At 41.7% G+C, this 24,433-nt stretch overlaps 1 protein-coding gene across 1 annotated transcript in view; it reads right to left on the minus strand.

Moving 5' to 3' along the window:
- Positions 1-1,042: 1,042 nt before the first annotated feature.
- Positions 1,043-24,433, minus strand: part of AP3D1 (adaptor related protein complex 3 subunit delta 1) — a 45,955-nt gene continuing 22,564 nt past the window's right edge. Inside the window, exons 10-32 of the mRNA XM_076359588.1 lie at positions 22,785-22,834; positions 22,293-22,341; positions 21,383-21,528; positions 19,674-19,822; positions 19,351-19,581; positions 17,681-17,912; positions 17,047-17,192; positions 16,769-16,910; positions 15,764-15,835; positions 14,728-14,803; positions 13,706-13,905; positions 12,940-13,013; positions 10,334-10,538; positions 9,500-9,562; positions 8,770-8,865; positions 8,096-8,245; positions 7,913-7,960; positions 7,340-7,529; positions 6,124-6,212; positions 4,994-5,079; positions 4,430-4,551; positions 3,586-3,665; positions 1,043-3,215 (exon numbers count right to left, since the gene is read on the minus strand). Coding sequence (XP_076215703.1) covers positions 3,120-3,215; positions 3,586-3,665; positions 4,430-4,551; positions 4,994-5,079; positions 6,124-6,212; positions 7,340-7,529; positions 7,913-7,960; positions 8,096-8,245; positions 8,770-8,865; positions 9,500-9,562; positions 10,334-10,538; positions 12,940-13,013; positions 13,706-13,905; positions 14,728-14,803; positions 15,764-15,835; positions 16,769-16,910; positions 17,047-17,192; positions 17,681-17,912; positions 19,351-19,581; positions 19,674-19,822; positions 21,383-21,528; positions 22,293-22,341; positions 22,785-22,834 — 2,792 coding nt within the window. The 3' untranslated portion in view covers positions 1,043-3,119. The remainder of the gene's footprint in view (positions 3,216-3,585; positions 3,666-4,429; positions 4,552-4,993; positions 5,080-6,123; positions 6,213-7,339; positions 7,530-7,912; positions 7,961-8,095; positions 8,246-8,769; positions 8,866-9,499; positions 9,563-10,333; positions 10,539-12,939; positions 13,014-13,705; positions 13,906-14,727; positions 14,804-15,763; positions 15,836-16,768; positions 16,911-17,046; positions 17,193-17,680; positions 17,913-19,350; positions 19,582-19,673; positions 19,823-21,382; positions 21,529-22,292; positions 22,342-22,784; positions 22,835-24,433) is intronic.

Below are 24,433 nucleotides of genomic sequence, written 5' to 3' on the forward strand. Positions count from 1 at the left end.
CAGAGCGAGCAGGCAGCCTCCCTGCAGGCCAGTATGGGATCGCAGTATCGGACTCGCACTGCATGCAGAAAACAAATCACCTGGCCCTTCCTTCGCAGCAGGAGCTTATCTACCAGGAACGGGGCCGACAAGTTAGTGCAAGCCAGGGTTTTTTTCTCAGTGCAGAGCTGGTAGCTCCTGGCTGCACGGCCCCAGATATTTTCTATTGTAAGAGATGATGTTCACAGGTTCTGGTCTTACTAGCAACCACTGGGAGCATCAGCAAAACCAATGCCTCAGTTCCTGGTGCGACAGTACTGGACCTTAATCTTCACATTAATGCTACCGTGTTTCCGTCACAAACTTTACTGGATGCCAGGCCGAGAGGAAGAGGCGGAAGGGGCTGATTTCTGTCCTTCAGTTTCTAGACATCTCATCAAGACCAGAGCTCCGAGTGTTCACAAGTGCTTAGATTTCAGCTGCAATTGCGATCCCCCCCCCAAAACCTAATGCAGCTTTAACTGAGGTTGTCTGAATTACTTTTTTTTTTCCCCCTCCTGTAGTTTTTGTGTTAGTGACAACCGTTGCTTGCAATGCTGCCTTCCAACGGAGTGTTAAAGCCTGACAGCCTGACCAGTTAGTTATTCCAGGCGTGTAGGAATCAAAGCTTTGGTGCCCGTGAAAATCAGGTCAGTTTAAAATACAAGAGATGAAGAACAGCACCATTCCAGTCTCCCTCGCTACAGACTCCTTTTCTGCTCACGCACTTCACGCCTTCGAGCTGCTGCCGCTGACAGAGCGGGTCCATGACACGCACCTTAGGGATACAGGACTGGCAGGACTCCCCTTGCTGATGCACACCAGTCCCCAGCCGATAAAAACCCACCACCCCACACAGCGGTGTTAGAAATGACTCCTTACCTTCCCCAGAGCTTTTGGAGCGAGATCCCTCTTGCCTCCCCCCCAAAGACAAGCATTCAGAGCTGGGGTACATCCATGTCATGTCTTTGGGTCCAAACAAACTGGAAGGGTCTTATAAAAGGACTATTTACAGAGCCAAAAATTCAACTTTGTTTTGAAAGTTTATTGGATCATCTTGACACAAAATCATTACAGCAGCTTGTGGTATGTTGTTTTTTTTTTTTTTTTTAAGGGAATGTTGATAGCAAATAAATTTGTGAATGTAACACATCATACAGTTTCAAAATTCTAGAATCACTGCACAGGATTCCGTAAGAGAAGACTCTACATGCTAGAGTGACAGTTTTCATCCATGAATTAAAAAAAACACTAATTGAGGAACATTATCCTTTAAGACAATTTTAATATGTTCAGTTTCTAATACACAAACTGGCTAACCAAGGGAGGTTGACCAATACCAAAACCTACCACTTCACCAGCAGTGAAGCCTGCCGCAAACGAATTCCTGCAGCGCACAAGTGCGGTCAGAATACGAAGCTGGTCCTAGCAATAAAACCACAGCAGAGCCTTTGCAACAATACCCTAATATGGGAAGGGTGTGAAGAGCACAAGACACGCTTAAAGTACAGGACATTCACCCAAAGGATAAGATCAACACTTTATCCTGTTCCCTGCGTAGGGCTGTAGTTCACCCGGGCATTGCTGACGCCCGTCGGAGCGGTGGCGGTGCTGGAGAAGCGCAGACCAACCCAGCTCCTCCCTGGGGACCCTTTCGGTAACAGCAACCAACCATTCTTGACCCGTGCCTCAAAGAAAAACCGTTCAAGAGTGTTCTCAGTTTGCTGGGGATGGAACAGCAAGAACTGGGCGGGGGGGAACCCAAAATACACAAAAGCAAGATATTTTGGAGAAGGACATCAATTAAGCATCTCTGTAAAGGACACAGTGACATCCCCTTCCAGTCAGTGATTCCAAAAGATTTCAATAGTGCAGAATGGGCTTCACTTTGTAGACCCTCCCTTTCTTCCCTCTAAAGTCACCTGCTACAGGGACAAGTCTGCAGCTCCTCACCAACCCCTCCCTCCTGCCACCCGGGCAGGGAGAGTTCTGCTGCAGGGACCCAGTTACACTTGCGCTGCTAAATCTGCATCCAGTGCTGCGAGGGCAGGGCCGTGGGACACTACGGGGACAACTGAGACAGCACGACATCTCTGATTTCACAGCACAGAGGGAGGGAACAGGGCTCTATCTGCAACCTGTTCAGAGTAGGAGGGATTACACATGTGGGCGTTTCTCTAACCTGGTAGTGGTCAACCTCAGCTGGTGAGCAAAATGATAAAAAAGCAGGAACAGACCCCTTTGGATTTCCAGTTTCTTGCTACACCCTAACTTTTCAGGAATGTGAAATTGAAGTGGACTCATAAAACACATCAGCAGAGACTGCTCAAAGGGGAGAGGCATGATAGACTCCATTTGCGCGGGTGGTCAACAGGAGCAGAGAACCAAACAGTAACACTTCCAGCCCGTTTCATGCATTCGCTCTCTTTCAGCTGTCACTAAAAGAAGGTTAAGGCTCAAGGCAACTACTATAAACAGAAACTCAGACATCCCAGTTCTCACAGGGCACATTTGGATTAGCTCAAGGAGATGGAGGATGTTTATATGCTGATCACAATAGATCTTGAGATAACAACAACAATAATAATAATAGTAATAAATCATATATAAAAAAAAAAGAAGAGGCCTTCAGGTCCAGCACCAGCCTCTGCTAGAAATATACATCAACTACAGCAGCCCTGAAGACACATTCCATGGTTAAGGACCAAGTCAACCTTCCCTGGCAATAAGCACAAGCAACAGACTCTGTGCTACTGTTGATAAAATTCTGCTTAGTCCACCATCCCACGCAGATGGCAAGGTTTATGGGATCATCACGAGCTGCTGAATAAATAGCGCCCCTCCCTCCCTCCCTCCTCCAGTCATGTCACCAGGATCTCTTTGGGCTAGAAAGGGTTAACACCACAGTTTGTAAAAAGTTTTGAAATAAAAAGGTAACATACAGCCTTAAAATGTCTAAACTGCAAACAATGGTGGAGTTAACTGAAAAGCACGTGCCCCAGGATAGTACATGCGTACGAGGGAGAAACTTAACACTTGGGTCTGCTCATCTTTACGCATTAGGTGTGTTTCTTGTAGTTGGAATATTTTATAAGGAATATTCAGCACTTGGACAATGTCTCTTTCATCTCATCCAACAAGTTGCTAAGCAGGGTGGAATCATTACATTTCCCATCTATGGATACAGAGTTCTCTCCCTTGGAAAGAAAAAGAAAAAAAAAAATCCATTAGCTCCCCTTCTAAGCGAGGACAATTTTATTCCCAGCCAAGCTCAGGGACTGGAAACAGCCTGCACAGGAACGAAGCAGGCTTAGCCGAGAGGTCAGTTCATCAGCCATCAGTGCTGCTGCTACCCACCAGGGATGCGCTGGGCGACAGAAAGCCCACGGGGAGGTACAAGCTTGGTAGTAGCGCAGCGAGAACTGCTAGATGGGCCAGATGAATTACATTGCCCATGGTGTCCCTGGATGATTTAGACAGGAATATTTCCCTCTTTCTGTTAAGATAGGAAAGGCTGCAGATTTAGCTTCTCTCAGGTCTTGTTTCAGGGTGGTACAATGCTCTCACCTTTTTTACCAGTAGGCAGACGTGATGGCCTTGGATAGAACGACTGTACATTGATGCACACGAATCAACGCGTTCCACAACTATAAAGAAAGCAGGAGTTTTCATTTAGTGGGACAACTTTTAATACAAGGTTTACTTCCCGTGAAGAGGAACTACTGCTTTGCCTGGCCTCAAGGAATAGAAGCTTCTACTGAGTGAGGGGAGGAGGAAGTCAGGGTTAAGACGATGTACGTGCCTGGCTCCTATCTGGGATATTTCACAATAATGAGGTTAGTCATTTGTCTTTTAAGTAAGCTGCGAATGTTTTGTGGCAAAAATGCTGATTAGAATGGAGATCTCTTCCCCAGAAACACTTTCAGTGAGGCAATGTCTAATGCATATACCAGAGCATGATGAAACAGCCATTTGTTTTGCTTCATCCAGTACTCGTGTTTTAATTAGTAAGTCCAAACTTGACTAGCTCGCGCTCTCCCTTACTGAAACGAAGCGTTGGGGAAAGAGGTAGGCTGAAGCACTGCATATCAAATACACCCTCCAGAGAACAGTTACAGCCCTAACTATAAGCAAGCTGCTCCCGTGATACCTGCCACGTGCCTCGCTGGACTGGAGGAAAGCCACAGGGACAGAAGGAGAGTTCATTTTGAAGAACGCTGCATGCTTTCAGGATACCAATGTATCCTGAAAACTGGATAAAACTGGAAAACACACCTCTCCCAAATTTATTTAATCTGGACATCACCTGCTCCTGTCATTGTCGAGGCCACGGAGCGTTGCACTTGCCAAGCACAGCAGAAATTTTAGAATACGGGATTTTGCAGAAGGTTCTGCATTGAGGAAGACTCACCTGAAAAATGATGATGAAAACAGATCTTTGCCAGTAGATGTTGGAAAGAAATGCTAATTCCATCTACTTTAATAGAACTCATGTGCAGGTCTCCAGACTCTAGGAGCTTGGCAAAAGCATCACTGCAAAACAGGAAGGAAAGTAAACACTTGTACTAGAAATTCAAGTGGAATCTGCCACATTAGCCCCATGCAGACCTTGAGACATCTCAGGATGCAGAAGTCTAAGTACTACCAAGCTCTAGGAAAATGGGTTTACAGCAAATATGGGAACCATACTCCAGACTCCACTGGAGCACCCTATGACCTCAACCAGAGCTACTTCCACACGACCTCTGTCAGCCTACAGGCCATATAACTCCTTCTTCAGAATCACTTGAAATAAGTTGCTGGACATATTTTAACAGTCAAACATTACACAAGATAACTGAACTGTAACCAAAGCAATCACAAGCAGCCAAAGTCAAAAGCATGCTGCGTATCTTGCAGAGATGGCCTGCAGCCAAAGCTCAGCTTCACATGGGCGGCAAAAGCACCAATGTTGTGCTCCCTAAATGACACTTACCTATAGCAAGGCGTCGTGATCAAGTATGAAGCGCAACTGAAGTGCAATTTGAAATCTAGTTTTTCATGGGTTGAACCTTCATCATTCTGCAACAGGTCAAAGGAAAGGAGATGAATGGGAGCCCCGAGGCAGCAAGAGGAGGCACCACCCCCACCTACCAAACAGGCACCGATGAAGACTTTAGGGCTCAATTCCCTTTGATATACCCTGGCTGGGCCTGAAGGATCAGTCTGAGAACGACCATCACACTACAACATCAGGCCACTCAGAGAAAAGATTTGGGCAGCTAGGTCGATACATACGCCTAGAGCAGGTAAGGGACACAACTGGAGGGATCTGGCTGCATTTTCAATTGGACCTTGCTGAAATATATCGAGCAGACTGAATTTAAGCTAACACTTGGAGATGTGATTTTACAGTTCGCTATTTCCCAAGCAAAATAATAAATTAATATCTCCCAGATTCTTAGGTACTGAAAATAGGACTAGTATACTATTTTTAAGAAACCCTTAAAATAGAGATAATGGCTGACTCAGAAGTAGCCACAGCTGTCTCCATTCACTTCCTTCGAGCTATTCACACAGCTCCTTCATTAATAGTTTTACTGAAATAAGATTAGAAACCCCATAGTCTTATACAGGTCAATACTTATTAAACAATGCCTTCAGTTAACTTCACTCTTGTTCAGGGTTTCCAACCTTATTAACTGCATCTAATTCTTACTACTATTTTTCCAGCCTTGTACCAGGTAGCAGTGTCCAACCAATCTTTGGGTAACTGAGGTCAGAAGAGACAGACTCTGGGTTGCATCTCTCGCTAGTTGGTTGACCTCCTCTCCCCAGCAGATGCACCACTGCAGCGATCTTCTAGCTGACAATGTGGCATATGTTTCAGGCTGCATTGCTCACACACTGCCAGGAATGACAATTTAGGACATGCTTACGCAGTATTCGGGACACTCTTTGCACAAGATGTCATGTAAAAATACTTCTCACATCACAGAATGGGTTGGTGCAGCAGAGATGAAATGATGCCTAAGAAAAGCTCTAAAGCAGTGCTTTCCACCCAAGTCAAGCTCCCTTATGCAGTTCCAAAGGAAGCAGAAGCACGGAGTTTAAAGCTGCACTTACTTTGACTATAAAGGACAATGTTCCTTTTAACTTCTGAGCCATAACAATACTCTGAAGTGTAAACACAAACTGGGCTTCATTAGAGATTCCTAGCATGAAGAGAGGAGAGGGAGAAGTCAGGTCAGAAAATGGTTTCCATATCTAAGTAATGGTTAGAATAAACTGATCAGTAGCAGCTAAGCTTTATGTACTGACTATTTTTGAACCAAGTTTGAAGTTTTCCATGTAGTTGGAAGAGAGTTATATGCACAGTTCCTGTGGTGAATTAACAGTGTTACAGCACATAGCTCTTGGGGCTCTGAAAAGCAGCAGCGAGAGCTGGCATTTGGCAGAGGTTATTGAGAGCGAGCCTGGGCAAAGATGTCACAGTGGCAATATATTTAAACTGTTTGCATAACTGGAAAATATACGGCTTTCCAAGTAGTTTTCAGAACTAATTTGAATTCTAATGTTTCTCTGTTTTTCTTTTAATACACAAGTCTGTGTCAAGAACTGCCTTACATAGAATAAAAAAGCCCAAACAACCCACTGTTTTCCATGGGGGACCAAAATCCATCCTGAAGCCACTAAATCCCAGATGACTTCTGTGAGCTGTTTCAGTATTCAGATTAACTCTTTGGTGAAGGAAGTGAAATTCAAAGAAGTTCAGTGATTCAACTGTACTATTGTACTATGTATGAAGCCATTATCCTTCATCTCCATGTCTCATATTTCTTAAGGGCTCAGCTCCCCATCCAAATACGCACATACTTATCGCAAACTTCCACTCCATATGGCCTCTGCCACTAAAACAGTGGGACAATAGCTCGAGAATAAATCCAGAGCGGATTATAACGGTTCAAGAACCTATAGCTTAGTTCCATTTTAAATCTCACAGCAAACTCCTCATGAATTTGGGATTCCTGTAGTTGGTGATGCTGGCACGTTCAAAGGTGTGCCAGCCTGCAGTCACCTGAAAAAGGAACTCAGACATTCGGACTCCCAGTCCTACATTATAGGCTTTGCTCTCGCTGTACAGGACTCCCTGCATTTATAGCCATACTGTAAGAAGGCTTATCCTCTCCAGTGAATTGTGTGAAAGCCCAGTGAACACCCAGGCAGAGGGACATGTCCTTCTGGAAAACAGCAAGTAGCAAGAAGTTCAAACAATTCTTTCCACAGGAGGGCAGTGTAGGACTAGACATACTCCAAGAACCCTGTGCAAAGCTGCGCATACCAGGGGGTAGCTGGAAGGGCACAGGTATCCCATCATGTACTGATGATCCTTCTGGTCGGAGCATTTTAGTGTTGAGAGAGTCCAGGACATTTAGTTCCATGCTCTTAAGGAAGCTAGTGCTTTTGTTTTCAAAGATAACAGAGACAGTAACTTGACTATCATTCTGGAGGTTTCCTTGAATATCATAGGTCTGCAAATGAAGGAAAAAAAAAATCACAGGAAAGATTCAGAAACTTCAAACAGCAGAGCACCAGAACAGAACACAGCATCAGAATAAAGCAAGCTTCAAAAAGAAGGTAATTTGGTACAGCTATAGGATAACGAAAAGCACACTAGTGATCAGCTCCACAGTACTGCTAAGTAGTGGGAAAATACCAACTTTAAAACTTGTTAAGTAGGACATCCAAAGGAATGGAAATGGAGCTTGGTTTTGTTTCTACCTCCTGGGATTTAAACAGTTCTTCAGTTAAATGTTGTCCACATAAAGTCGCTATACTATCCCCAGGGTATCCCCTCTTTTCTTAGAGAACACAAAAAGAGAAAACATCTGCATTTGAACGCCAAAAAACTCACCATTTTAATGTATGGATTTTCAGCGAGAAGGCAGTAACTGGACATAGGCTGAAAAACAAGAAAGAAATCACAGTCGCAATATAACTAATTTCTCTAAAAAGAGCTGTCATTCTCCTTCCTCCCAAAACAGTTTAGCTCCTGCCTTTTCCCCACGGCAAGCACTGCCAGTGCACAGCTACTCACTGGTAGTGGTTCATCATCTAGTGTTCCATTCTGTACCGACTCTGTTGTCTCTTCCTCACTGCGATGACTCTTCTTTTTGGACTTCTTTTTATCCTTTGATTTCTCTTCTTTCTCTTTCTTGTGCTTTTTCTTCTTATGCTTGGACGATTTCTACCAAGAAGAACAAGAAACTACAACAAACCCTTAAGGACACCCTGTATTTCCAGCCATTACATCATGACCCCTCTTACCAATCTTTCAACTCTAGACTCGCTCTGCGCAGCCTTCTGGATGACTGAACGCAGTTTCCTACTACTGCAGAAACCCGAAGCAGAGCTCCCATTCCTTAAACCCCAATTGCCATTCTGTGTTGGGTCCCAGCAAACCCTTGCTCCCCACTCAGATGACAATGCCTTAACCCAAAGCAGCCTGGGATCAGCAGAAGGCCAAATCTCTTCAACTGTTTGGAAGCTCAGCTTTAAAACTGCTACCTGACCCTTGGCTCAAGGAACAACCAAACCTCTTACTATGAAGTGTTTAGAGCTCCTCAAGGGCGTAACATCCCACTGCTGCCTATTTGCAGGTGGTCACTACACTGAACAGGATGATGTTGGTAATTCCTGTGTGCTTCTTTTTAAGGAATATGACACACTAGGATAATATGGCTAAGGGTGTCAGCAACTTAAACCACTTACCTTTCCTTCATCCTCCTCCTCCTCTCGCTCTTCCCTTTCTTCCTTTTTTACCTCTTGAGGTTCAGCCACAACAGCAGCACCCACTTCAGGCTCACTCTGAGTAGATTAGCAGAAGGGTTATGACACTAACAGAACGCAGTTGAAACAACTGAATCCCACACCAGAAGAAACCTTAACAGTGACACTGCCCCCCACATCAACTGTTACTTCAAGAATTACATTAGACTAACATGGTATCAAGCCTTTCATTTTATGCCTCTGAAACCCAGCAAATATGATCACCAGAGCACAAGAGACAAAAGATTTCCTCCAATCCCCTTATATTCCCTGTCTCTTCCTCTAAAATCTCCCATCAACATTGATGAGACTTTTCTTTCAGACCCTCTCTCCCATGTCTATTAATATTGCTAGTGTCTAGCTCATACTAGGAAATAAAACCATACACTAATAATGTAATATTAAAAATCACCAATAATATTAAAATCCACCAAGCCTGTAGCTGTATCTGTACTTCTGTCCATTGATCTGCACAGCAGAATGAGCTTGAAACCTCCCATTACCGTGTCTGTAAATGTAAACTGGGGAGATATAAAATCATAGCTTCACAGCAATTAGTTGAGGAGATGAAGCCTATCTTTCCCTTCTCTCCTGCAGCATGACAAAGGCACTCGTATCACAGCTAAAATGCAATCATAAGAAAAAGTTTCCTGTGGTGTGGCAAGATGTCTACCTGTGGCTGGGTAGTGGAAGCAGGCAGTGGAGCAGTGGAGAGCCAGAAATCCAAGTCTTCCCCCTGAATTTCAAGAGAAAACAAAGCCATCGTGGTTGTTTTGATACCATTCTTTAAAAAAAAAAAGACACCAAGAACACCCCCAAAAAACCCAATCATCAATTAAATTAAAACCTCCCATTTTCATGGAAATGCATTGCTCCAGAATGCTCATACACAGATGCTGCAATACATTTAGGAGCAAATAGTTCAAGAAGCTTAACTTCAGCCTTTGGGCACACTTCCAAACCTCAACATAGCCGACAGTAACTGCAAATTACCCTACGTATCACAACATCTACAGGCATTCAAAGCACATCGGCTGCGTCTTAGATGAAACCTGCGTCTCTGCAGAGAGGTTAACAAAAAGGATACTTCAAGTCTTCAGAGTAACTGACAACTAATGTCAGGTTTTATAGCTGAAAGATTCTGAAGTATACGGGGGACAGGATGTAGAACAAAAGTGAGTTCCAGATATTTTGCTAAAGAGTTCCCCATTTTAAGAACAGACAAAATATCAGTAAACTCAAGCTTCCAAATTAGACCTGGAAGATCTGCTGCGTAGGCTGCAGTAAGCTGAATTCTGCTAACTTAGGAGGCTAAGTAAATGTTATTTTTATTAACAAAAAATCTTTAAATGCCTGCTTTTATGGTTGTAAAAATTTAAGGAAATAAAGGTTGAAAACATTCAGCTGTTTGAATTGTCAAATGTGACTGTTCCTAAGCAACAAAACACAGCAATAAATATGGCCCATAACAGCAGTTTCTAAAAAAATGCAAGTCTTGGAGAATTACCTTTTTTCCTTCTTCCTCCTCTACTACCTTTTTCTCTTTCTCTTTCTTCTTTCCTTTGTCTCTCTCTTTTTCTTTGTGTTTCTTTTCCTTCTTTTTGGGTTTCTTGCTCTTCTTCTCTACTAGGGGAGCTTCCGAGTCTGGTGACTTCAGGGTCTCAACATTTCTGTGTCTCTGCACTGGCAGCTTCTCACTGTCTGCTAAAGGTCTTAAAAACAAAGAGACCATCACCCTTCCGCAAACAGTCTCCCTTAGCTCAGATTATCTGCTGGACGCCCAAGACAAGGTATACTTTAAAGCATTGGGCCTCAAAAATCTTAAATCGGCACATACTTCTGTACCTGAAGTTTATTTATGTAACTGCAGACACTGTCCTTGTGGATTAGAAGTTAATAGAAACAACTTGAAGGTGACTGAGAGCCAAGCTCTTGCTGACATGTGATCACTCTTACAAGTGATAACTACAGACTTACAGGCTGAGTAAGACCTACAGAGAATACATACACATAGCGTTACGCTGCCTTTCTGTGGAACCACTCCCAAAGGAAGAGCAAAGATGTGAAGCAGTAGGAAGCATTTGCAACAGTGCAGAAATTCAAGCAGTGGAGTGATAGCATGGCTCAAACAGCCCTCGAAGGGCGTGTTTTTTGTTGTTAATAGATCACTCCAATTGGAAACTCTTTTACGCAATAAATTGTTTCATTTTGGAAGTTTACGCTATGAATCTGTACTCTACCATTACATTTTGAAAGTTGTGTTTAATTTCAGATACCTGTTTCCAAAAAGCATGAGTAGTAGTTCAGATTTACACTGTATCCCAAATCCATTACTTGGTAAAAAAACACCACAGAAATTTCTCCATTCTTGTCAAACACTGTCCAGAGATCAGTGAGAAGTTCACCGATTGCCTCTTTTTCTATTTCTACAGCTTTTACTTAACATTAATTTTCATGTTCGAGCAGCAAACACCAGTTCAGGAAGATTTCTAACGGTCACATCTGCCTTAATTTTTTTGCTTATATTGCATGAAGAACCAGACCCAATTAATTTTTCACTTTGAAACAGATGCTGTAAGGGCAAGGTGGACCCCATCTGTTTGAACAGTAAACAGATCGCATCTTTAAGCTGTTTCACATATACCTGTACAGGAACAGGGATTGGTGCTGAAAGTCAATGATGAAATAGACTCACACAAATTTGAGGGTCAGTGATTTCAATAGTTTCACCTCCCTTCAAGTATTTACACTGTCCACTGAAATCAACCAACCTGACAAAGAAGGTCAACCACTGAGCAGTATATTCTTACCTGGAAGGCTTCCCTGAAACCAGACTGCATGTGAGCGTGACACAGACATAGCAGTGCAAGCACAGAAAGAAAGAGAGAGGACAGAGACATGAGAAAACATGGCAGGAGAGCACGCTGACTCATATGAAATGGAAAGAGAATGGATGGAAACAATACAAAAGTCCAAAGACGCCTCCTGGAGCACAGCATTCAGAAACTGCTCTGCTCAGTGTTTTCTACGCTGTTGAGGCTTGTCATGCAAATACGAGGTCTATAGTCAGAAATTCATTTCCTTTTATACATTTGCCCCCTGCAGACTCAGAGCAACGTGACCAGCTCGTGAAAAAAGGAAGTTTTTCAGAAACTGTTCTTTCGCTTTTTAAAAATGCTACATCACTTTTTTTGCAAGGTACCGAGAGGCCAAACCCCTACAAGATTTGACAATTGCAGAGAACAGCACAGTCTTTAAAGTTAAGTGTCAGAGAGAGAGAGAGAGAGAGAGAGAGAGAGGGAGAGAGATACTACATGCACACACGTGCCTGCACAGTCTTCAAAACTTTACAGAAGGCATCCATGGACCATAAATCAGCAACTATTTTTAGCATGGCAATTTTGTAAAACAGCAACTAAAAAACAATCTCCACATGCAATACTTAACAGCCCACTGCTAATTATCACGTGGCATGCAGGGATTCAGAGTCTGCTGCGCTGCAGCCTGGGGTGCTAGTACTGTAAACAACTCCAGTAGCTGAATGGGGACCAGACTCTGGTCAAAGTTATGACACGCAGTTCACTCAATCATATTAGAACGACATTTTTCAACAGTGGAACCACACTGAATGTCCACAGGGCAACGGGGATGCTACGAACTGGCTGTTACTGGTCAAATGATCACAATGCAGAGCATACGGGCTTGCCATGCGTACAGTGTTTCTGAGATGAACGCAGGTGAATGCAGGTCACACTCGGTGCCAATGCAGGTTAGATCAGAGAGATACTGGTACACCCAAAAGCTCAGACTAACTCTCTCACATCTGATCCCAGCTACACTGCCTGTGCTTTCAGACTCCTTTCAGTCACACAAAATGATTCCCCTGCCCCTCCCCAACCCCCCCCTACTTCAGCAGCTTAGCTTTTATCATCTACACTGCAGTGGGAACCCAAGCCTGGATGACCATCTAAGGTTACATCCAAGATAAGGCGAGAGACTTAGTTTTTTCACCTGGTGGACTGTAGATAGTGCCTTTGCGTGTTTAGCCCCAGACCTGCCGTCATGCATTCTGATTAGCAATTAAGTAAATTCACATACAAAACTGCCACTTACTTATCCAGATCTATATCAAGTGCCTTATATGGATCATTGGGATCTTTGTCATCTTCATCACTGGGCAAAGCATTCTGCAGGAGAGACAAAGAGACCGTCCACTGAAGAAGCAAACCACAAGCAATTTTGAAACTAAAGCTTTACATCACCCAAACCAGTTTTTTTAAGGTTGTTAACCCTGGAACAGGCCAGCTTGCAGTCAGACACAGTAACTTACAGGAACAAGGCACTTTAATGCAGCATCTAGTTACAAGATTAATTTAGAACAAAACCATTCTTCATAAAACTGCAGGATTTGAATTGCCGCTGTTCGGTTTTGATTAAAGGAAATTTTAGGAACAAATTGAGATTACATCATTAGCATGCGCAATTAATTATAATCAGCTGCAAACCTGCTGACTAGACAGCAAGTTAATGTCAAAGTGAAGCAGCAGAGCATAATAAATGAAGTGACTATTTGGACAGCGTTACTTTTATAGCAGAGATGCATATTGGGTTTTTTGCTGGTTGGTTTTTTTGTTTTTCTTTTTTAATAGCTTCAAGTGGCAATTTTTGTCTTTTTGTGCACAAAAAGAAAATCGTTTCTCCCCCTGCAAAGAACAGCCTAGGACCATTCTCAATCAGTCATTTCTTAAACAACTTTGCAGGAAATCAGAGCTCTTGAACTGCAACAATACAGACTGGCTGGCAATTCTTGGGGAAAAATCTCTCAAGAGCAGCACACAGATAAACCCCACAATTCAGACCACCAACCAAAGCAACTGACCTCTGGCATCTCTTCTGTTATGATATCGACATGGTGAGCTGGAGCAATATCCTCCTCACTCTCCGTGTGCAGAGAGTTATGGCGATGATGTTTACCTCTCTTCTCCTTTTTCTGTTTTTTCTTTTTCTTGTCTTTCTCCAGTTTCTGTTTATGTCTTCGCTCTTCTTCCAGTTTCACATACTGGTCAGACATAGGCATTCCTGCGGAGGAAGCCAAACTGCTTTCAGGCTACAGTCCACATGGACATTGATCACTGAAACAGTGTGTTAGGAGTGAACCTTGCTTCTGGCTTCTCAGACTTAAGAGGATCAACACCTCTCTTTGCTTCCATATCATCTCACATGCAGCCCCTCTAGCACCAGCTTTACTATCACACTCCACCTCTACAGAAATAGGACAGAGCTCTATCCTGCTCCCTGATTCTTGACCACATTAACTGGATTACAAAGAGCATCCAAACATCGATATTTTAAGTAGAATTGGTGCCATTGCTGTACTGACAACTTTCCAGACTTTTGGAAAAAACTTTGTTATGTAAGCCTTAAATATTTGCACTTAGAACTCATCACTTGCAACGTGCTGCACTCTACCAACAGCTTTTCAGTGCTATATCAAACCACTCATTAGATATACAACTACCTTTTGGTTTTTGAAACAAGATATTAAAATAGTATCTCTACCATTAGACTCCATTTAATGTCTCCTGATCACCGTCATCAGCCCTTTAAGACATTCCAAAGGTGACTGTTACCTACACAGAGCAGTGGTTAGTTTACGTGTTACAGACTTGGCTGCACAATATACTTAATCACAGAATTACTTCTAACACTGTCTTGAGAGTAACTGCACTTGGACTGCAAAGTACTATTTTCAAACACGTGTGAGTTAAGGAGATATATTTAAGAGTTTAATGAAAGTATGCTCCTTACCCTTAAAAACTTAAGGAGGAATTCCTAAGAAGGAATTATTACTTTTGCTTAACTGAATTTCTGTAATTAATTTGAAATATTAGCTGCACTCACCTGGAACTTTTAAGGGGACAGAAAGGTCGATCTGGACCACAGGTATATGTTCCACACCTGGAGTGTCTTGGTATCGCTGGGAAAATGAGAATTTGTTACATTCTGAGCATTGCCAGATACAAACCTATATAAATAGACACATTTCAAAACATGAAGCAGTTTAATCCTTTAAGTGAACATTTTAAAGGATAGGAATGGAATAGCTCAGTACTAAATCCTGTGTGGTACCAGAGTGTATTTTAAAGCCAGCTGATAACTATTATAAAAGACCCTATTTTTAGCTACAGTTTTTTAACCCTGCTACTGCCCTGAAGAAGGCTTGTTGCAAAACTCTGAAAAAATTTTGGTTTGTGTTTTATTGCTAATAACTTGCCACTTCAAAAGATAAATTTTGAGATTTGAGTTGAGGAAAATGGGGCAGTCCTTAGGATATACAGGGAATAAAGCAGGTTCTTTCCCTGAGAAAGGTGTTAAGAGACCACAACGACCTTTTGATCCATAAAACACGCTGCATGTTCAAGAGGAGCATGTTCAAGGTTCACTCTCTCTTCATTGCTCTTAACGAAGTGCCTGGCAATCTGAACCCTTCCATCACCCAGAGTTGGGACAAACTACCTGCACAGGAATTTGTGACACACAGGCACAGAGAAGCGTTTCTCTACAGCTTTTAGAGAGTCCTTGCTGAAATAGAAACACTGCGCTTTCCATAACAAAGTTAATCCAGATTGTTCCAAACTACTCTGTAATGGGGGTTGTGACAATTACCACTTCCTTGTTTCTACACCGGAGGTCCACCAGAGATTCACAGAAAGCTGGCTGCTCTGGTGATATTAGGTCATTTGTGAGTTTCTCAACACAAACAAGACTTACAAAAATAGTTGTAGGTAGCCACTCCAATTGGCACACTATTACGTGATCAGAACTGCAGTGGAAATACTCAGAATGTCCCAGAGGGAAGCTGCAGCACTGACATTCAGCGAGCCTTCACACAGTTATATGAGAGGCCAGCAAGAGATTTTAATTCAGACTCACTCACCTTCTGTGGGGAAGGAGAGCTTTTAATATAAAATGGGTTGTTTGCCTGTTCTTGTTTCCGGGCTTCTCGACGCTGAAAGCAAAAGAGTATTTGTAGTTAGAATTTTTGTTTATAAGCAAAGAGAGATAAAAGGCATCCAAGTGCAAAATACAATCTCCCTGAATTTTTGGAACAATGCATAACTACTTGCAAAAAGACTACAGCATAGTAGATTGAGCATGATAAACCAGTTCTGAGTTACAAGACATACTAGAATATAACTACAAGTACCGTTACTACTATAACTGATATTCCTTAGAACATCCTTTATTTGCTTTTTAATTCTAGACTAGAGAGACTAACTTCTGAAGACCAGATGTTGATGGCAATTCAAATGTTTCTATTTTCATTTTTGCAAAGAGAGGAAGTGAAGATTCTTATCAATAAAAAATTTTCTCTATGAAAACAAAAAGGTCAGAAGCAAGAAAGGTGGTATCACTACCGAGAACAGTCACATTACAGTAATTCGTAGAAGCTGCTAAAGTCCATGAGCAAAGATGCTGCTTCTTTTCCTGCTGATACAGACAGCACAGAATAACAGAAGTACACCAATGGACGAGGTGTGTAAAAAACCAAATAGAACTCAGCACAAGCGTCCATCCTCAAGACCCCGTACTTCCAAGTGAACTGCACTAGACACCACAGTTTACAGGTCAGATTTTTACAGGAGCGCAAAACTCCTAACGAGGGCCCGGTTTTTACAATATCTTGCTTCCATTTGGACAAGACAGGCAAGCTAGGCTTCCAAGAGAACTTTCTGTCGGATGTATTTCACAATGCCTAAAAAAATACCTGTATTCAAATACATATATTTTGTGCACATCAAATCATCAGATTTCCTGAGCCGTAGAGAGCAGAATGGCTCCCTGGCTACATGGAGAATCCACGACAGCTTCAACCGCTTTAGTAGCACTTACAATATTACCACTGAATTATGTAGGGAAAAGCATTTTAACATTCACTCACTCTGGCCAGTTCCTCTTCATCTATTTCTGGCTGTCTATGTCTGGAATGCCTTTGTTCCTCATCATGAAAAATTGTTTTGGGCTTTTCATCTTCAGACTCACTGTCTGATGGAGGTTCATTGATCCAGGCATCAAGGTCCAAGCTGGTAAGAATTGCAGTAAACAAATAGCTTGACTCAGTACCCCTGAATATTTCAGTGTTTCTCATCATATACTTAGCTTTACTATTTAAGAGTTTAAAAGTTTAAATAAGGCATTGGTAGAGAGAAGGAATCTTACCCCTCTGGAACCGGTACTTTCTTCTGCGCTTTAGGAGCCACAGGGTTCAGCTCACCAGCAAACAGGGCTATTACTTCCTCAGCTACAGGTACTTCTTTTATTTGTAGCTTCTGAATATATTTTATTAGTTGCAAGATGCAAGAAGCCTAAAAACAAACGCAGAAGTAATTTCAGGATTAATATTAACAAACTGAACCAAAAAAATCAACTGCAATGAACGTCAGCAGAAGATAATTCCCTTAATGGAGTAGAACAGTTAAGGGAAGCAGCATAACTGCAGGTTTAGAGCAAATGTAAAAAAAAAATCCATGTTAACCCTCTCTTCTAGCTGTGTCCTTATGTGCTTGCATAATTCTAAAATTAAATTGTTTTGAGTGAAATCCTTGCAAGCAGTCTTCAGAGGTGGTATTGAACTGGAATAAGGTCTGGGCTCTGACATGAAACGTCACCACTCTTCCCAGTCCTCTAGTTCTAGAGCTTCTCTTCCATTGAGTTACACAAAGTACAGAATAAACGCGCCACTCCATTGATAACAATGGCTTATATAAAATGTGCATGTCCACAGAAAATTACATTTATGCTCCAAGATGAATGAGAGACTTTGATAAATTCCAAAGTAATTTTGTTCTCTTACCCTCTCTTGAACTTCTAGATCTGCACTCTGTACAAACTGAGGCAAACGCTCAATCATCAGCTGTGTAATTTCCTGAGCTGCTTCCTTTTCCCCAGATTGCTCTTTCTGCTGTAGGATGGATGCATAGAGCTTCACCATGTTCTGGACATAAACTGCCTGGATGTGGCCTGGTAGAGTTGTAACTTTAGGCCTCAACATCGCTTCTAAAGTTTGGTTTGCTTCCTCGAGGTGTCTATAAAGACAGAGTGGACAGATTAAAGACAGCAATTGAGAAATCCCAACATCTCATTGGTCTCCATGGAGAAGAATTTTTCAAAAACCTCAGTTGCAGTACAAAGTGCTGCAGAAAGGCAGGACAGACTACAAATACATAATCATTTGCTCTCTGCGTGTTTTCCCCTTCCAAATTACAGTAGTAACGTGGCACAGATGAATTTACAGCTTTATCCTTTTACAGAAGGGGAGGGACACCTCAGTTTCCACCTTTACAAGTTCAGTATAACTGAAATGATATAATTTTATATAATTATATAATTATAAATTCCATTAACTAAGCATTGCACTTTAAAGTGCCAACTCCATTGACAGTCTGGCTCTAGCAGCCCAACTACCTTCCTGCCATTCTGTATTTCATCACTCACATCAATGAGGTATTTCCAATCATTTACTGAACAAAAATAAAATCTAGTAGGCAATGCTTAATACACAGAAAAGAATGCAGATCATAACACTTGTTTTAATAAATCTCATGCTCTTATTCAAAACTATCTGCTCACGACTAAATGGAAGATGCACAAAAAAGTTACTGGTCCATTATGAATGGAAAGCTAAAGTTCTTTCGAAGTAAAAATGTGATCAACCTGAAAAAGGAGAGTATGTTCTCTTGCTTCTTAATCTACAGTTTTCTTTGCAGAACTTTTTTAATTAAATGAAGATCTGAGTCGTATCAGTGTTCCCCCCCCCCAAAAAAAATCACACCTACTATATGAATTTAAACTGGAACCAGCGTTCAGAGTGGCAATTACAAGAGACACCAAACCAGATGATAAAAGGAGACTACACTATCACAGTCTGTCCGACTTACCAAAGTGAAAGCTAGGTAAGCATGCATATATGCACACACAACCAGGAGACAAAAACATCTATTTAAGCTAAAAGACACTGTTGGCACAAGAACATTGAAAATGGTGCTACTGTGGGTACAGATAAGTTGTAAGCAAAAAAGATGATTTCTAATCCTCAGAAAGATTAGGTTCTGCAAAAACCTTTCGACAAGGGCAAAACAGGGAGGAGAGCAAAAACTAATTCAGTCAAACATGGTGACTGGACGTTTTCCCTATGATATAAGTGGGGTTAAGCCTTAAGGGTTAAGGAGTTCCTTCAATGTCTTAAGATCTTACCATTTAACACCCACAACTATGCCTTCCTGCATGAGTGGGCAGGACTACAGAGACAAGAAAAAAGACCAGATATTCAAAATGAAGTATCCGTCTTGGCTAGAAACAGCTAAGGAGTCTTATGGGATGAGGGAGCGGGAAAGAAGCAATCATTTTGTTAGCTTTGGGGTATATATTCTGAACTATCCTTCTCGCAAAAATACTTTTCAGTGACCTGAATCTTTGCCCGAAAGAAGCTGCTCAAAGCGTGTCAGGCTTTCTGTTTGCACTTACTCAGAGAACTCCCCACATATCCAAGCAGCAGCATAAAGCACCTCACAGATCCCATTTCTCTGGGTGTTGCTGGCTATGAGATGAGCATTGTCCAGAAGCATGGCCATTTGAGAAACTGCAAATTTACGAATAGCTTTAACTCTGATAGCTACATCTAACATCTGAGCTGCTATAAGATGCCCATGTCGTGTGCCTTCCAACCGGGTCAGCTCCACCAAGATGCTTATGTACCTACAAAAAGTGAAAGGGATGCAATTTTATCAGCAGACAATCATGCATTACCATTGCTGATGATCTCAAAATTGACACATAAAAACACTGACCATTCAAAGTTTGTGATATATTGATAATTGGACTGACTACAAATATCTATGATTTTGGTCAGCAGCTCATCCCGGTATGTCGTCCCTTCTGCTTTATCCACGTGAATCATCAGTTTCTTCACTATCTCCATCAAGTTCTTCTTCGATACCTGTTAAAGAGTTATTGAAGGTGAACCAAAACTAAGCCATTTCCCATACTGTCAAGTCCTTCTAATTCCATTAAAGCAGCTGCTAGCTCTTTGATGGACCTGTATTGTGTTAACAAGAAATCAGAACCACCTCTCTAGGCCCCAGCTTCAGTCACAACTGAAAAAGGAACCTGTTTAGTTCTTCTCAATGTTGTTATTAAAGCAGAATCAGCACAAGTATACAAGACCATGCTGCGGGAGAGCTGAGAATCAGAATTACTAGCAGCAATACAGAAATCCAGGAGAAAATGAATCTTCTACTTCTGCCAGAGTAGCAAATTTAATAGTTTAAAACATTTTTGCTTCTAAACAAAACAAATTTAAGTCATTAACATCCAACAGAATTCTAGCATTTCAAAACACAGCTGTATTAACTTGTTCTGGAAACTTATTTGTCTCAATAAAGTGACGAAAACATTCAGTAAATATCACCAGTTGTTGTGACTTGCTGCTTCCAGCTATGATCTCTCAATAGGTACATGTTAAAGACACCACTAACAAAAGACATATGTATTAGTATTTCTACAATCATTCATTACACAGCACTCTTCCTCAGAGGCAGGGTTGAGCAAAACGGTAGACTCTTTCTCCTAGGTTATCTTTTGACTAAAGATGTAACAAGCAGAATTTAACCTCCAGCAACTAAGAATGAACTCCAATTCTCTTTGCAACAACATTAAAACCACTGTCCTAATCAAACATTAATGAAGTTATCTCGTGAGGAGTACCAGACAAAAGGTGTCCTCCTTATTTTTCACTTTCTCCTCTAGAATAGGAAGTATGAGACACATCTATCACAACCCCTTTGTGCACATGTGGGGGGGGGGCACAGACTCTTGAGTGAAAGGCACTTTACTGTATAAATCATGACCACAGCCCTTTCAGAGATCAAACGTTGTCACTACAAGATTGTCCCTGTAGCCTATGCACATTTTGTAAACTGCCCTGCACAGCTGCAGAATGCACGCACAAAACTGGTGGCACGCAGGAGACCAAACAGAATGAGATTCTGTACCTGTCATTAAAAGGCATAACAAAATTTACAATGAAGGGCAAATTTGACGGTAAAGCAGCTTAAAGCTGCCTTCTCCTGTTGTTTCAGAGTGCTCCAGACTGTTTCCCAGACTTTGCATAACTTACGTCAACCTGAGCTATGGTGTGCTGCAGCGTGGACTGCAACGCAGAACGGCACAGACCTGCCCAAATATGCCTGTGGTCCACTTTAAACCTAGACCAAGGACAGAAGGAGCAGCTAGGCTTAGGCATTAGAGAAGCAGCCTCCTGGGTGACTTCCACAACACCTGAACTCAGAAACTCCTTCCAGTCCGAATCGAAGTTTTTAAAGCCCTCTCATGCTGTGCCAGATCATGTCTTTGTCATAAGTGCCAGAAAAGATATGGGAGTTACTATCACAAGACTACTGGGGAGAGGGGAAGAGAAAGTTGCATGTTTTTCTTAAACATCAGCCTCCTAAAGGGTAACGGGGGCTGGAGAGGAAAGGAAATACGTGTAGAAACATACCATGCCATATAGGAGATCTAAAGCTCTGAGTCGGATAGACTCATCTTTGTCATCCAAACATTGGAGAATGAGATCCTTGTGAGATTGAACTGATTTAGGATGCGTTTTCAGGATTTTGGACATAGCTAACAGTCCCAGGTATTTCACTGTGAAAGACAAAATAAAACTTCTTTCCAAATATAGAAACACTGTTTTGTGTTGAGCATGAAATCTTAATACTGAGTACTTCTACTGAAACCAACTTTAATACACTCAAAAAACTATGATGAGGAAGAGAACTTTTGAGAAACAGTGTATCACAGATTTTCGGTCTTTAATTTCATAATCTCATATACAGGCACGTAATTACATATATATTCTTCATTTCAGTCTTCTTGTACCTCAAGTTTTATCATTGCTTTATACAGAAACTGTGGGTTTTGAGAACAGGCATCCTAGGATGAACACAGCTTTAAAAGCACTAACAGGACTGGTGTATTAAGTAGCAGCTTTGTTCTCAATGGGAAAAATTCATAAGGCAGGAAAAAGGTTTGCACAAAAAAGGATTTCCCAGTGTTCTTTGCAGTCACTAAAATAAGTTGCACTACAGAATAACCCTCACTACTGTCCAAGCAGCAAGTTTATAAAAAGGGAAAGCCCAGAGCATCGAAAGAGAAGTGGTTTAGATTTACAAGACCACAAACAGCAGTAATAATTAATCTCATTTGTTTTAAAAAAACCTCATTATAAGAAGTGATCACTATCAAAAATTATCTCCACATTTAAAAATCCAGCAGTTGTTTACAACATACCAGGCACTACAATACCAAACAAGCTGTTTGGAGAAACAGCTTGTTACTCTAAGGCTGCTGCAATTTCTCGCCAGTGGTTGGTTGCTAAATGCTTCCATGAAGACAAGCAACATACTTACAGTTCTGGTCAGAATCTTCTATCAATATCCTTAACTTCTGAACACAAAGCTGGAAAAAAGATCATGTCCTGCTTATTACAAGCATTTAAGTCTTATTACAAGCCTTAAAAGTCTTAATTAAAATAACTCTTCATAAAGTTTATTCAGCACATAAGGAAGCATTCTGACCAAGACCCGGGACCTCTAGTAAGAGCGTCTGGTTGCATTAACAGATTTCAAAACAAAAGGAACCTCTGTATGATTGTATTGAGAGTAGCAGCTGAGTAAGAGTTAGGAAAACTCTAAATGAGAAGAATCTGCATTTTAGAGCAAAGGAAATAAAGGAATTTATATAGGAAATGCTTCAGTCTGTAGGACTCCGCCTGAGTGAGAGCGCTTCAGGGAGCTATTGCTTTAACTTTTGGCAGAGGAACACAATCCAATTTCTCCATGGCACTCGGTATTACACAGTAGAGCAGAACAAACAACCCTCAGCAAAACCCAGTGTTGTACCTGGATGCTTGCGCTGTGATTAGGCATCCCAGAAGACAGAGAGATCAAAACTGAAATACACAAGCACAAATTTCAGTTAGTATTTCTGTGTTCTGAATGAATGCAACAATACAACACCTGAAGGTCAACAGCTAGCTCAGCCCACAAGGAAAGGTGCCAGTTTATTATGTTGTTTGTCTGTTTGCTTGGACTTTTGGGGGGTATGGGGGGAGGAGAGAAGGTTATGACACTAACTGTAGTTTCATATACCTTAAGAGTAGTAACAGCGGGGCAGGAAAAAAAAGCATAAAGGTAGGAACTGCCAGAACAGCCAGGTCAAAGCTGCTTTTCATTACACTTTGCTCTCATTAAGGTTTACTTTACTGATATCGTGTAGCAGTCAAGACTGTAAACATGTCATCAGCTACTGTATAGCTGAATTTTTAAGTGTGCACTTCCCTAATGTAACGAGATGCAGCAATAGATCCTAGAGTTTAACGTCATTAGATTGGAGCTTTAATCAAGCCAGCAAGAGACTCAAGGCACAAATCAGGTCCCATTGTTGATTATATTGGACATTTGTAAAGCTCTGGCAGCACGCAACCCCACAGCAGAAAAGGTGGCGTTATCTCATTAACTGCTGCTGTCGTATAGCATGTCCATGCCAACACCAACTCTCACTGAGCAAGTCGCACATGCTGACCTCAGTGACAAGTAAGTATAGCGGCATTTTGCTCTCCATAATCCTGCAGAGCTACATTTCAGAGAAGGCGCGTTGGATACTATCATCTCAAGTCATGCAAAGAGCTGGCAGGTGCAAGGTGCCGCTCTAACGCAGGCACACAGCTTCACATCTCATTTTCTGAATTTGAGTTTTACATTACAGTCCCCGAGGTGTCCTGGGTGTGTGAATTTCCCTTTGACCCACAGAAATATCTTATTGAATCTCAGTGAAGCACACTCTCATCCACAATGGAATTAACCTCCGTGTTATCCACCCCCCCCCCATCATAATGTCATCTCACATTTCCCTGAAGGAATGAACGAATACAAAGTGAGTGACAGATCACCCTTTCCTCTTTGAACAGACCCAGGACAGCAAGTTCCTGCATCATTATCCAAACTACCCACAAGAGACAGGCTTATGGCCAAACCGTGGATGTCAATAACCCTGTACTTCCACACTATGATAGGAAAAAAGTGCCAAGTCTGAGCTGGAATACTGTGTTATCCCTTTTTGCCTTTGTTTCTCTCTCCATCTCTGTCGTGGAGTTCACATCCCTTCCCCAGAAACTGAAACTGTAAATCAGTGATTCCAATTACCTCCTTTAAGGAATTACACCAAGTTTTTAAGCTGTGAAATTGCAGAATTAAAAAATAAGTCTGCTCCTTCATCACATAAGAAAACTTTGTCAAAGTTTCCATGAGGCACCAGTCTTTTTTTAATTCTATTGCTGCTGGTATATTTCGTAGTTCTAGCAACACTTAGGAGCTTGCATATAAATAATCACTCATTGTTCGTACTTTGTTTCAGCCTCTAGCAAATACAACATAGCTGTAGTAACTTAGCCTCATCGACTGACAACAAAGGATTTCAGTTATAGTTACACAGTAACACAAATCAAAAGTTTATTTCAGTTATAAAATACATTAAGTTAAAAAAAGGATTA

The sequence above is a fragment of the Aptenodytes patagonicus genome, chromosome 25, assembly GCF_965638725.1.
Source record: "Aptenodytes patagonicus chromosome 25, bAptPat1.pri.cur, whole genome shotgun sequence".
NCBI classification, from domain to species: domain Eukaryota; kingdom Metazoa; phylum Chordata; class Aves; order Sphenisciformes; family Spheniscidae; genus Aptenodytes; species Aptenodytes patagonicus.